This window comes from Ambystoma mexicanum, chromosome 3q, assembly GCF_040938575.1.
Source record: "Ambystoma mexicanum isolate Mex_15411 chromosome 3q, UKY_AmexF1_1, whole genome shotgun sequence".
Taxonomy (NCBI): Eukaryota; Metazoa; Chordata; class Amphibia; order Caudata; family Ambystomatidae; genus Ambystoma; species Ambystoma mexicanum.
In genome coordinates, this window is record NC_090926.1 from 1064387907 (window position 1) to 1064403127 (window position 15221).

General features: G+C 46.0%; 1 protein-coding gene across 1 annotated transcript in view; it reads right to left on the reverse strand.

Annotated features, from left to right (window-relative positions):
* Positions 1-587: 587 nt before the first annotated feature.
* ARHGDIA (Rho GDP dissociation inhibitor alpha) overlaps positions 588-15221 on the reverse strand; it is an 89866-nt gene continuing 75232 nt past the window's right edge. The window contains exon 6 of the mRNA XM_069655294.1: positions 588-3275. Within this exon, the coding sequence (XP_069511395.1) occupies positions 3076-3275 (200 nt within the window). The 3' untranslated portion in view covers positions 588-3075. The remainder of the gene's footprint in view (positions 3276-15221) is intronic.

Sequence of the window (15221 nt, forward strand, 5' to 3'; positions counted from 1 at the left end):
AAAGATACAAAGTGGCCATGGTTTGGCAGAATGGAGTAGAGAACATTTACTGACAGCAAACTGTAAAGAGAGCCCAGCCATGAATGTTTTGTCCTGCAGCTCCACCTGCAGGAAAAAGCTATTTGCAGGAGTGCCATCCAACCTTGAAACCATAGTTCTTCCCAACACCTTTCATTGCAAACAAATTCAAAACCCCAGCTAGATAAAACACTCGAATCCCATTACTTGTTCATACCATTTTCCAAAACAGAAACCAATCATTACTCAATTAACACATGTAGCCCCTTCCTTACAACTATGTACCCACTAAGCACTATTGACAATCATACACGCCTAAGAAGCTCGTCATCTTGACAGCCTTTTGAATACACACCCCACGGCATCAAGTAAAGCCAACACACCGTCACATTTCTGTACCAAGGTAAGAACGCTTAGTTGAACTCAAACTAGCCACAATTTGCAGTCAGCAGCTCCCTCACTTCTCACTGTTAAATTGCTATTGTCTCACAGGAATGGCATGGCCTGACATTTTATACACATCCAACCTCTGGCTTCCGAATTTCTAAGAAAAGGTCAAACACACAGTATACAGCCAGTTGGAATATTTTTATTTTATGGACATAAAATGGAAAGAAAACAAAATCAATTCCAATGTGCAAGTCTGGCTCCGAGACTTTATGGACAGACAAAACCAAAATTTTAAAAAAAAGAAGACATTTATACATCTCTGTGGACATGGAAGATGAGAAGCTGGGGCGAGGAGATCGCTGTAGGAACCCCCAAACACATGTTTGGTCCCAGTTCAAATAAGTGCAATCAAATTATCAGCAGAGATGCCACGATATGAGGCTGCAGAGATGGAGGACCGTCAAATGAAGAACTTTGGGCTGAAGGCAGCATGCAATCGCCAAGAGCTTTGTTGTGAAGTGTCTGGGGCATCATCCTCTACTGGGAAACAGGGATTCAAATCTTCTCATCAATGGCAATAAATATAAACAGGCTAGGCACAATATCGCAAAGGCAGAAAGAAGGTCAAGAAGAGTGGTGAAGCAAGACCTCTCCTGGACAGATAGCCGCTCCCCTTTTGAAGGGGAACTAAGGGTGTCCGGGCTTTGATGCAGGTGTGGTCTATAGCACTACAACAGAGTTATGTCCACCACTACATGCTTTACCCTGAAGCGGTTTTCTTACTCTAATCTTTGAATTCTTAATCACCTGCTTTGAGGTATAGTAGCAGAGTTCTAAAACTGCTAATAAGCAACAGTGTCCCTAGCACGGAGGTCATACCAGAGACGTGGCACAAACGGAGAAGGCAGCAAAACAGAACTCTTATCACAAGGCAGAAGGGTGACGGCAACCAGACGGTCAGACATCTCATACTTCACTATTGGCCGGCAACCAGGCTGGTGAACAATGCAGTCTTTTCACAGAATCTTTTCACAGCAAGATTTTTGAGTTTTTAGAGCTGTATCATTTCAGCATGCTCAAGCACTTGGGGCAGGGAAAGTGCTTAGCCGTATGAGCCACATTGTTAAAAGAGAATCGAATACTTGTAAGCGGTACAGTACAGGAATTTGGAATGCCACATGTCTAGACAACCAATATTGTAGGCCAAAGTTCCTATAGTCAATTGCTCAGCTCTTCCACCTAGGATTCACAATGGGCATTTGCATGCTTTCATGTGCAACATTTACACCTAGTCTGACACAAACCATAAAAACCTCCCACACAAACTGCCTCAAATCAGTTACTGAAACGAAGAGCTTGTCACATCAAGAGGGCACAACAAGATTGAGGCAGATGCAGTGAAAAGTATTGTGGCAGCACACCCAGACTGAGAGCCTTCAAACTGACATGTTTTGATTGAAAAGAAACACTGGTTTAAAACCCAAATACTACAGCCATCTTAAAAAAATTCACACTACTTGATTTAAAACAGAGCACAATTTTGATATTCGCTGATCCATTAATTGTATCCCCTTCACACATTTGATTTTAAGTGGTTTGATTTAGAAATGCATTCTCGTAATTCTCACAAACCAGATTAGAAGCCAATAGCAATCTAGAATCAGTAGTAACCCATTAAGTCAGTGGAACAGTGACGTCAACAGTCTCCATAGACTACTGTCTGCTAATCATATACCATTATAATATTTCTGGACACTCCATTCCCCTCACAGGAGCACACAATTAAGGCAACATGGTCACACAAAAAGCAATGGATGAAAGTACTACTATAAGTATTGCAACATTCCAAAGAAAAAGCAATACAGGTTGAGAGTAAAGACAGTTCCCCAGAACATAAAATGGAGGATGAGGAAGAAAGCTTCCAAGGACCCTAGTACTGCAGAGGAGTGAAGACGGGTGAGAATGTGCTGCAAGACTCCAAAAAGGGCGCAATAAGACACAAAAAAGAATGGTGCAGTAAACCGAGGATGCACTTACACTATTCTTGGTACACAGATAGCATGAATGAAAACAAACTTGTAGGCATTAACAGACCACAAAACCACCTGAAAAGTGGAACTGCTAAGGTTGACTGAGAAGGTGTTGGGACCTACATTTGAGGAACTAGCATCTGAGAATCAAAGCAATGCTATACAATAGAAAAAGCAGATGCAAAAATTTCAGCCAATATAAGCTAGGAGATTCTAGAACCCAAAAAGGATGCTGTGTTGAAGAGCGGAAAGGGGAGGCAAGATCAGATTGTGTGCAGAAAAGGAGTCAGTAGCACTTTTAAGGGTGTTGGAATAGAATGGGTAATCGCAATACTGGGGTGGGGAGGCTTTGAAAGGATTGTGGAATGGTATCAATTCAATGTCGGGGAAGTCAAATTTTGACATGGTCTTTGCATAAAATTCAGAGTGTGCCATCAACAGTTTGTATAAAGCGACAAATGGAAACTCCTGGAAGAGGGTTGGTATAGAGGGAATCAGCACTAGAGTTTGGTATCTGCCCTTGCTAGGGGGCGTGATACAGATAAAGGACTTAATAGAGTAAGCACTTAATTGGGTTGGGTTTCTCGGGTACTACTGATCTCTTGCACTCTCTCTCGCCCGTTGGCTGCTGGAGGCCTCAGTTCTTCCAATCCTTGCAGATGTGCAAGTTCCACTCCCAGGACAGGTGGTCCGTTTTGTCGTCATCTGTGAAACTCGATTTTATGTTGTAGCTCCCTCGGGCCAACAAGCCTTTGGGTGCCTCTTCTATGGGGGTCACGTATTCATATTTTTCCTTACGCGGTCCATAACTGCCCACCATGTGAGTCATCTTGTCAACTAAAAGGAGAAAAAAAAAAGAACACATCTTTAGCAAAACCAAGTAATCAACCAGCAGAACGGACTTGGTTTGCTTGTTGGGCACTTATACAGCAAAAAAATACTGTTTCAAAGCGCCCACAGGGCGAAAGGGAGGGAAGAAGGGAGTGAAACATTACACAACACAATATTTAAAGTAGTGGAGGGAAGTAAACAAACCTACTATACCTTGCGAGTATTCAGAACGTGCAAGTGCAGCAAGGAAGAGGGTAGAGGAGGAAAGTGCTGGGGAGTCCGAGCTCCTAGGTGAGCCACAGATGAAGTGATTGGATTGTAGTGCTACACGGCATTGAGCCATGTTGGGTATAAGTGCGAACCACCAGGGAGGAGGCTGTGCCATGGCAAGTGCCAATGGTAGACGGGAGATCGGGTGATTGGGTGTGGGAGGTCAGGGGCCCCGAGGATGCATAAGGGCACCGGACACCAATCAAAGCAACTGTGGGATTAGCAGAGAAGGAAAGAAGGAGGTAAAGAGGAAAGTGCAGAGGAGCTTCCGGAATTTAAGAAAGCCCTGCTCAAGGCACAGAGTGAGGGGGAGGCTGTTCTAGAGGAGGGAGCCAGCTGAGGAAAGCAATCTACCACCTACCTGTTTAGCGAAACACACCAACAGAGTTGGTGTCAGATGAACGCAGTGGTCTAGAGTGAGAGTATTTAGTAAGATAAAGTTGAAGATGGTGAGGTCCCAGGCCCAGACAGCCCTGTGGATTATGCTGAGGGATTTGAATTTGATCCGCGAAGCAACCGGGATCCAGTGGATACTTTTTAGGGCAGGAGAGATGCTGTCCCTGGGCTTAAGGTAAGGTCAATGATAAGTCGTGCTGCTCTATTCTGGATTAACTGGAGGCGGGACGGGAGGGGGGGGGGGGGTATTGGATATTCGAGTCGCCGCAAAGTGGAAATCTAGAGAGAACCAGGGATCGGGTAACATTGAGCCTCTAGGGGAAAGTGATTAAAGGGAGAATTCCTTTGGAATTCCTTTGAGAAGGAAGAGCTGAAAGGGGGACTTCTTGGCAATGTCCCGAGTGTGATGGAGTAGAGTGAGAGTGAGGAATTGAAGGACTCCAAGGTTTCTGGCTTCAGAAGAAGGGGGCGAGCCCAAGGAGGAAGTTCAGAGTGAAGGGAAGGATGGAGCAGGGCCCCGTTGGGAAGGATCTCCCATCTAAAAAGGAGAACCATCACGTGGAAGTGCAGGGCATGGGTTGCTTAAGTTACAAATATTACAAGCTATTCACTGTAGTGACTCTTGTACCTTAATTGGACTTCCTCCAGACTTCCAGCAAGAAAGAAAAAAAAACAAAAAAACGCAGATGCCCAGGGCTCTGCATGAACCGCTGCCCCTTTTGTAAAAGGAGCTGGGGGGAAGGTGGTGTTAGGCGGAAAGGGGGGATGCTTCAGTCACTAAACAGAGTAATGTACACAGAACGCGCAAGAGTCCCAAGGGTTTCTGCCATGCAAATAACTTTCAGGATGCAATGATCTTCAACACCCATGTAGGGCGCAGCAAGCAGCCTTTTTAAGGAGTCCATCTAATAAGTTTGCTCTAGACTAAAATGTTATTACCCATGGCAACATCCTTTCGACTGTATGTTCCTCATCTTTGATATATCCTAGTCTGCTTGCAGCTTGCTTTTGAATAGTTTCTTCATATAGAGGCATGCAGCGTCGAGTCATGACCCTCGACGGCCTCAGTACTGTCCTCGTCCATGAAGCATGCGTGGTTACCGTTACCTCAGTTCTAGGTTCTAGATTCCCCCCCCCCTTTTTTCTGCATTCTTTGCCACTTATGGAGATGAATCCGACATTGCGGGAAAGGAGGGTGTAAAACATGGAAATTCTTGGCAAGCAAGAGGGGAGGATGATGAGGAATATGTGTGAGGAACATGAAGTCGAAAGAACGTTAGCACGGGTAAGGAATTTGTTCTTCAAATGGATTGGGTCCTTCCACATATTCCTCATTGTTGATACACTCCCATAGCAGCTTGTTTTGGGAGGTGGGTGCTAAGAATTTCTATAGACAGTAACACCTGCTGAATGTACGAAGGGACGACCAAGTTGTCACTCTTTAGATGTCCTACACCAGTGATACCCCTCTTTCCAGTCAAAGAAGCAGCTGCTCCTCAAGTGGAATGCGCCCTCAAGCCTTCAGTCCTACCCTGCTTGTGAGTACCATTCAGTAATGCAGATAACTATCCATTGTGAAACTCATTTTTTACTGCCAAACCCAATCTAGGTCCTGCGTGTACTACGAAATGTTGGTCATCTTGACGAACATTAGCCGTTCGTGAAATGTAATAACTAACCACCCTAGGGTCTAGCTGATGAAGCCTCTCCTCTTTTTTGTGGTGGATAAAAAAAGCACAAAAAAACAATTCCGTAACACATTGCGTTAGATGAAATTCAGACACCAATTTCCAAAGACAAGACTTAACACTAACTTGTCCTGGAAATAAAAATAAAATAAAAAAAATAAAAAAGACACAAAAGGTGGTTTTGAAGACAGGGGCCATAGTTCGCTTAGCCTGCGGAGAGACATGAAAGCTAACAAGAAGGCAGTCTTAATTGTTAGCATCCTCAAAGGACAAGAGTGTAATGGCTCAAAAGGAGCCTCCATGAGGTACTAACACTAAGTTCAAGATCCAAGTTGGAACGATAAAAGGAATTGGAGGGAACTAAATAGTTAGTCCTTTTACAAACTGTACGACTATCAGCACTTTAAAGTACGACCCCTCATCAGCAGATCTCTTCAAAATTGAAAGTGCCGCTAAGTAGCCTTTGACTGGAGCCACTTGAAATCCTGAAAGGGTCAAATGGAGTAAAAAAGAAAGAACAGTAGGAAGCTTGCATGTGAAAGGATCAACTTTACTTTCCCTGCACCAGCTGCAAAACTTGTTCCAACTGCAGCATTATAGGGATTTAGCTGCTGGTCTTCTAGCCGAAAGTAACACTTCCATCACGTCTTCCAATCCTTGCATTTCACCCTCTCAGACACCAGGCGAGAAGATTGAGAGTCCTGATCTCTGGGTGAACAATGCAACCTTCATCTTGTGAGAGCAGGTCCTCTCTTTGGGGGAAGACGAATTGGGGGGTAGATGGACATTTCCAGAAGGCCAGGGTACCACGTTCTCCTGGCCCAATCTGGAGCAATAAGGATCATAGTTTTCCCGAACTTCCTCAACCTCCTGATGACATGAGGAGTGACAGGGACTGGTGGAAACGCGAACACCAGTGGAAACAACCAGTCCCCTAAAGCTCCTCTTTGAGAACATTCCCTGGAGCAGAACTGCTCGCACTTCCTGTTAACACCGGTCGCAAACAGATCCACTAGAGGGGTTCCCCAAAGAGCGAAGATCTCCAGAAGGACTTCCCGAGCCAACTCCAACATGTGGGAGATCGTGCTCTATCTGCTGAGAGCGTCTGCTGCTGTATTTTCTACTCTGGCTAGATAAACTGCCAGAAGAGAGACTCCTCTCAGTGCCCAGAACCAGAGCTGCATTGCTGTTCTGTACAGGGGCAGTGACCCTACGCCCTCTCTTTCGTGAGGTAGCGCATGGCCACTGTGTTGTCCGTCATTATCAAGGCACTTTTCCCCTGTATTGAGGGCAGGAAGGCCATTTGTGCCAGTCTAATTGCCCTTACCTCCGAAAAGTTGACATGGAGTCTAGACTCAGATTGAGACCAGTGTCCGCTAACTGCAAGATCCCTCACATGCGCTCCCCACCCTGTGAAGGAGGAGTCCATCACAACTGTCACTGCAAAATTGAAAGGAACACAGGATGAGAAACTATCCAGGTGTGAGGAGTTATTGCATTTTATGTTCTTTTGCAGTTTTCTGACAAGTGAGAGCAAGAACACAGAATTTGCTTTTAAGTCAAGCTGGTTTTGTATCAATGGCGTCCTGCACTGTGTTCTCTTGAGAGCAGAAACCCAATTGGTAGAATGGACTTTACTGACTTATCCAAGACAGGCCTTAAATATCAGAAACCCTCTTTTGTTGCTGAATTGCTATAATGAAACCAGGGTTATATCATTTATGTATTCTATTATTGTGTGGTTTATGGAATAATTCTGAAAACTCACTTTAAACTGAACCTAAAAGTTGACGCGAAGAACGATGCGAAGGTGTAGGCCAATAATTTGGAACCATTACCCCCAATATTGAAGGCTAGTCCAGCTAAACAACTGAATTAGATTCATCAACATAATAAGCATTAGCCACCAACTCCAGATCAGTGCTGGTCACTCTACATCGAGTGGCAATGGTTGCAGGCAGGAATGGCAAAAAAACAGGCCTTGCCAGAACATAATTCAAGCAATCATGAGGTGCCCTTTGCTTATGTGCTAATAAATGGATATACGTCGCCGACCTGGTTTTGCCTGCTTTTCTGTTTTAGCTGCCAATCTTTTCATTAGTCGAGTAGCTACGGTGGCATTACCTATAAGGTTTCGCTTTTTTGTGGACCATCTTACTATGGCAGACCCAGTCACATACACGCCCACCTTGGAGGATTAAAAGAAATGCTTCAGATTTCACTGCATTTTGATAAATTGTGAGCCCCCCCTTATTCAGTGACTTTCAAAGAGACTCAATAGCAGAGCAACCAACAAGAACATTCTTTCACTGGTCTCATGACATATCAATGCGTACCCTAGGTATGCAAACCCTAGTAATGGGAGGGGAGTGTGATAAGGAGAAGGTATATGCGAATGATAAATCCTCTGGATTACAAACAATAGAACACACAAATACAGCTGATCTTCCTTTAGTTAAATAGGCGTTAACCCTCCATAGTCCTTGTGCTTTGCTAAAACAAACTATGTGTCCAGAGGTCCACTCAGACGATCTTGCAGACCATCAGTTATTGGGGATAGTTTTTTCCTCACGCGTGAATTTGCCCTGCACTGTAAGAGCACATTGCAAATGTTGCCTTTGAGGTTCCAGGGGTCTGATCTGGCTGAGCGGCCTTATGTTTGACATCGCTGCTGGAACACCTTTTCCCAACTTCCCTTTATTAATAAACAGGAGCTAACTATTGTTGAAAAAAGCAGCTATAAGAGCCAAGAGCCCACACTCCTTCAGAAGAAAAATGCTGGCCAATATGCTATATTATATGGTCCACCCAACACACAAGGTTTTACCTTGCCACAAAAATACAAAATGGTCTCTCCATACGCACAGGATTTGTATTCCCTTTTTGACCCCACTAACCCAAATACCAACCGCAAGAGGTACAGTGAATTTCTTTTGAAGCTGAGCACTAGCAACTGACCTAGTCTGTGCCCTTGCTTCGCCTTTGTAAGAGTCAATGCTGTGGTAGAGGTACACTGCAAGTCCATGCGTGGACTTGCCGGTAAGCTTCTACCACAGGAATGGCATGCGGATGGGGGAGCCTGTACTGAAGCCCCTCCGACCAAACATCTGGCCAGATCAGATCATGAGTGCCTTGAGCTCCAAACATTACGTCGCAGAAATAAGGAATAAGTTACTTACCTGTAACTCCTGTTCTATCTTTCACAGATTCACATGCTGTGAATATTCCCAGTTGTCAGGCTAGGAATCCTCAGTAACAGAGCAGTTTACACTTAAACTGAAACCGTCAGTCACTTTCATGATCCATCAGTGATGTTTGGTCCCATTGCCTACAGCCAATAGAACACCTCCGTTAGCTCCTCCCTTTTCGGCCATCTTCAGAATTGGCAGCACACAGTGGCAGTAAGGGCCAACAGATGAGTCATGCGGTGCAGGTGGGAGGGTGGCAAGTGAACATATGAATGATACCAATGCTGGAGAACAGGAGTTACAGGCAAGTGACATGGTGCCCTTCTTCAGCATTGGATCTTTCATAGATTCAAATGCTGTGAATAGATTACAAAGCAGTATTACAATACCCATGGGCAGAGGCAAGCTCTGGAGACTCTAGATTCTTCTGCAGGTGAGCCACCACTGGTGCAAGGCACTTGGTAAATGCTTGCGGGGGCAGACTGCGGGCCAAAGGAAGAACTTTGAAATGATAATGTACTCCCGACACCTCGAAGCGTAGGTATCGCCGGTGTCCGAGGCGAATAGGGTTGTGGAAGTAAGCGTCCCTGAGGTCGAGGGTGCAGAATGTTTGCGTCTTTAGGAACTTAAGCACCCTTAGTTCGAAGATGGGTCTCCAACCCCCTGGCTTGCTGTGAAGTGCCTTTTTTTTTTTTTTTTTTTTTTTAATCGGGAAGTTGCGGGTGTAAACTCCTGTGCCCCATTCGCTTCTCTTGAATCTTCTCCACTGCAGAGCTTGCACTTCTTTAAGCAAGAGGTGTCCTAGTCCTACTGGTTTGTGCGTGGGAGGAATGTCTGGAGGATAGTCGACGAATTCGAGCAAGCGGCCCTGCTGGAGGAGGGATAGCACCCATTCTTCGGTTGTGATAAGAGTCCATCGACAGGCGTCCTCCCACTGGGGTGCGCTCAAGTGGGAGGGCCCGACCCCGGGCTGGTCATGCTTGCTTGCCGGACTGGCCCCTTGACTGGGCTGAGCCACAGCTTTGCTGTGAACCCCTGTAAGACTGGGATATTTTCCTGTACTGGTCCCTCGATAAATATGGGGCATTGTAAGAGGAGGAAGACTGGTACTGATATCCCACGAACTCCTGCCATAGCGACCTTTTCCTGAAATAAATGACTGGCGCCTTTGCTGAAGAGTGCCCAAGGAGCGAGCGATTTCCATTTATGGACTGCAGGGCCTCGTCCGCCATTTCTCAAAAGAGGACAGAGCCATTGAAGAGCAATCTCCGACCCTGGACTTTCGCCTTGAGCCAACCTTGCCGGCGCAGGACCACTCCGGTCCCTAGCTGGTGAAAACCAGTGCCTGGGATGTCTACAGATACCGTTATGGCATGGTCAGAAGCCAACTCGCCTTCATGGAAGATGTGTAAGGCTTCTTGCTTCATTTCTGATAGTAATTCAGCAAGGGACCCAATTTGTACCACAGCTGGCGATCGTACCGGGCGAATATAACCATTGCATTTGCAGCCCTGACAGTTGTGGCGATAACATTTCTTATCAAAAGGTGTCAAGGTATTTTCCTTCCTTGTCAGACAGGATGAGGATGGATTAGCTGACCTTTTCCTGGCTGCAGCGTAGACAACGGAGTCTGGTGAGGGTTAAGTACGGAGGCAGCACTCCCCGGGTCTCTGTATTTCCTGTCGAACCAGTCTTTTTTAGCCAGTGCAGTTTCAGGATGCACTAAGGTGATTAGGCCATCGTCCCAGAAGTCTTCCAACAGCGAGATAAACATGATGGATTTCCTGCGCAGTTCTCTGCACTGGTACGTGTTAGGACCGTTTTTCTGAAATCCAACTAAGGGCTTAGTAAAACCATTCACTTGAGGCAGTACAAGACTCCACTCTTATTATAAGGCCGTACCACAAGAGTTCAGGATAGTGTAGATAGAGCAGAGCAGCCAGGCTTATCAGGAGGGAGAGAGGGCTGTAGAATCAGTACAAATGAAATTGTAATACAAATGGTGCAAAGAAACACAAACACTATGTATTGTAAACATGGTTTATTTAAATACAAGTAAGCCCAGATAAATCTTGGGGGAAATAAGTACCATCACATTATATATAACCACAATTATAAAAACACTATGCTTGAAGGTACACAGACCAAAGCATATAACTTGATTTGTAACACCTAACACGAGTTCTAGGGAAGTCAAAACAAATTGTTACTTTTAGATTACATTCAGTAATACCAGGGTAGTAGGCCCCATCAGTTGTACCGTGACGCTCAGCAAGAAATCAAAGTCATATCAACTGGAAAATATACTTTTTTCGATTTAGTGAAACACAGATTCTAGGAACAGTATAAACCTATAACTCTGATTCAGGACAACACAGTTATTCTAGGGGAGTTGGACCTTGTGGTGTAATATTCAATTACAGTTGCTTTTCAGTTCACAGACTAAGGGAAGCAATAACCAACTCATTTTATAAGTTATACTCCAAGTAAAACCTATACACTTTATCAGCGCTATAAGCAACTAAAGGCAGGTGTAAACCTAAGACGCTTTTTGTGTCCGTCTAAAAGAGACCAGGGAAAGCAAACCCCAGTGTTACACTTTCTGAATGACTCAAAGTTATTCTAGGTAGGTAAAACCTAATGCAGACTTATTCTGGACAGGCTAAACACAAGTCAGTGGAAGCAAGACCTAGTTGGGAACACTCATACATTTATACTAACAGGAATAGTGACGTGGAACCAACAGCATTACTTTTGGGAAGAGGCATAAACAAATCACAGGTGAGTAACAACCTTATATGACATGTATTGCTCACCGTAATAGCATTTCTGATGATTGCATCTGCTTAGATTCACATGCTGTGCATATGGTCCGACATCCAGTGGTAACCGCAGAGTATTGCATCTCGTCTTTTAGGGACCGAAAGGGGACGTCGGCATAGGCGCGTCTGTAATACTATCCCCATCGTGACGTGTAATGTACCCAAAATCTCACACGCGCCGAGGTCCCTCCGATTGTATTTTTCCTGCCCGTGGAGGGAGCCCAAGGCTATTGCGAGCGAGTACATGAAGAGAGAAAGTAGTAAGATGTCTTATGTTCCTTTCACCCGAGCGGGGAGGTAGGGAGGACGGATGCGAATCTAAGCAGATAGAATCATCAGAAATGCCATTACGGTGAGTAATGCAGGTCTTCTGATGCTTGTTAATCTGCTTAGACTCGCATGGGTTGCCGCTTTGCAAATGGACTCTAGGGGAACATTTGCAATGAATTCTACGGAAGCCCCAGTGCCCCAAGTAGAATGCTCTATGTTTCAAGGCCAGTTCTCTCTTAGCAAGAGAGAAACAGTGTGATGCATTTGACAATCCACCCCGAGATAGCTGATTTAGAGACAGGATCCCCTTCTCTACCAGCTGCCACTGAAATGAAAAAAAAAAAATTGTTTCGTTCTTTCCGGGTAGAACATGACTGCCCTGCGCACATCTAGTTTGTGTAGGCTTCCTTCGGCCATGCCAGTGGGATTCTAGAAAAAGGTAGGTAGTTCGAACGATTGGTTCACATGGAACTCCGAGATTAATTTAGGCGCAAATCTGGGGTGAGTGCGCAGAACTACCTTATGCCTGTGTACTGTAACAAAAGGGTCTAGAACAGAAAGGGCCTGTTTTTCACCAATCCTTCTAAAGAAGTGATAGCCACTAGGAAGGCTGTCTTGTAAGTAAGGTATTTTAGACTTGCTTTATGTATTGACTCAAAGGGAGATCCCGGGAGTCTGGTTAAAACCACATTTAGATTCCTTCCAGGAGCTGGGTGAGAAATGGGAGGATAAATCCTCCTAACCCAATCCATAAAAGTTTAATCACCGGTATTTTCCACCACAACACCTTTTGTTGCGACGTGGTGTAGGCTGAAAGAGCAGCCAGATGAAGTTTTAGGGAATTGAAGACCAACCCTCTGTCCAACAAATGGCACAAAGTGTGTGGGTGAGCAATCAATGAGATTGACGCCCTTGGTATTACACCAGATGACAAACCGTTTTCATTTGCTAGAATAGCAATAGCGGGTGTTAGGTTTTCTAGCCTTCCTAAGAATGTCCATGCATCTCTGAGTGAGCTGAATGTGTCCAAAATCTATGACCTCAGGAGCCAGGCCACTAAGTTCAGAGTTTGTGGGCATGGGTGTAGGGTCCCTCCCAGTCCTGAGAAAACATGTTGTACGGGCAGGGTAGTTTTACTGGTGGGGAGAGGGACATTTCCATTAGATGAGCGAACCAGGGTTGGCGGGCCCACATGGGGGCTACCAATATCATGGTGACTGGTTCATGGTGCATCTTGTGCACCATCTTGTTGAGTAGGTAAGTCGGGAGGGGGGGTGGGATGGTGAGCGTAAACAAATTTCTCTGACCAGGTTATCCAGAGACCGTTCCCCTTGGAGCGGTTCTGGGGGTACCTAGAGGAGTAGTCTTGGCATTGGGCGTTCTCCAGAGTTGCGAACAGGTCGATCTCTGGGAAGCCCCATTCTGCAAAGACGTTGGGCACAATGTGTTCATGCAAACGCCATTCGTATTCTATGGGCAGTGGGAAATCTCTGCTGAGCACGTCTGCCAAAAGAGTGAGTTCCTCTGGAACGTGTTTGGACAACAGAAACATCTTGTGTTCGAGAGCCCACATCCAAATGTTTTGGGACTGCTTGGATAGCCCTGGAGAGTGTGTGCCCCCCTTGTTTGTTCAGGTAATACATGGCTGTGGTGCTGTCTGTCAAAACCAGCATTGTCTTCCCTTGTAGTTGCGTTTGAAAGGCTTTCAATGCCTTGAACACCGCTAATAGCTCCAGTAGATTTATATGGTTGGATGCTACTTGTGGGGACCACACTCCATGCGCTGTCTGCTGAAGCAGGCGAGCCCCCCCCCCCCCCCAGTCTCCCACCCCCCCATGAGGGATGAGTGTCGTGAGAGTGGCTTCCACTGCAGGGGTGGTGGAGGTTTTCCCTCGACCACCAATGCAGAGCGAGAACAAGGGCTGGCGAGACAACTACCAGATCTTCCCATTGTCCGCTGGCCCGACACCACTGGCTGTTGAGCCACTCTTGCATGGGACGCATACGCAGCCGCGTGTGGGAACCAAGTATATGCATGACGCCATCATCCCTACCAAACACATAGCTTTGCGTACCGTCACCTCCCGGCTGGCTACATACTGAGGGATCTGAAAAAGCATGTTCTGAACATCTGAAAAAGCATGTTCTGAACCCTCTCGTTGGAGGGGAAGACAAGGCCATCCTTCGTTCGGATTAGAGCCCCCAGAAATTGTTTCACTTGACTGTGGACTAGACTGCATTTTTTTCACGATGGAGAATTCCAGACTGAACAGAAGGTCTACGGTCATATGGGTGTTCAAAAAGCATGGGTCATAAGAATCCCCCATTATGAGCCAGTCATCGACGTTATGGTAAACTGGGACGGACAGTCTGCGCAGGTGTGCTGCCGCTACTGCCAGGACCTTTGTAAACACCCATGGCGCTGATGCGATGCCGAAGGGGAGCACTTTGAATTGGTAATGCCTATCCTCCATTATGAACCTTAGATATTTCCTGTGCGCTGGCAACATTGAAATATGAAAGTATGCATCTTTCATGTCCAAGGTTGCCATGTGGTCCCCTGTTTCAACAGTGGGATCACCTCCTGTAGTGTTCCCATACAAAACTTTTGAGGTTTTATAAATTTGTTCGCTGGGAGCAGGGCTAGAACAGGGCACATGGTGAGGTCCTTTTTGGGTACAAGGAAGTACACTGAATAAATACCCTCGTTTACCTAAAGAATAGGCATGGCTTTTATGGCGTCCTTTCCCAGCAGTGCTTCCACCTCTTGATTCAGGATCTGCAGATGGTCCGGTGAGAGGCGACGTGAGCGTGGTGGTCTGAACTGTGGTGGTCGGGTGAATTCCACGCAGTACCCGTGGGCAACCGTCTTTATAACCCACTGGTCTGAGGAAAGATGTTAAACGCCCCCCGACCGAGGTGACATGGGAGGAGACCTGGATTTGATGGTCATTACTGACCAGTAGCTGCAGCTCCTCTGGGATTGGGGCCTCTAACTCTGCCTTTGCCGCGTCGTGGTGGGTAGTAGGCGGGGCTTCCTGATGTTTGTCCAGAGTTCTAGTTTACCGTGCTGTAGTTCTGATTTGCATGGGACAGCTCTCGAAAGGATCAACGAGAACTACCTCCCCTTTTAGGGGGAAGGTTTCGGAGTTATCTGTTGCAAGGACTTAAGAGTCTCATGCTCTTCTTGACCGCCTCCAGGCCATCGTCTACCGCTTTCCCGAAGAGATTGGGCTCTATGGGTTTGTTGATAAGAGCGGCCTGTGTTTCAGGCTTGAACCCAGAGTTACAAAGCCAGGCGTGCCGCTTGAGTAAAGT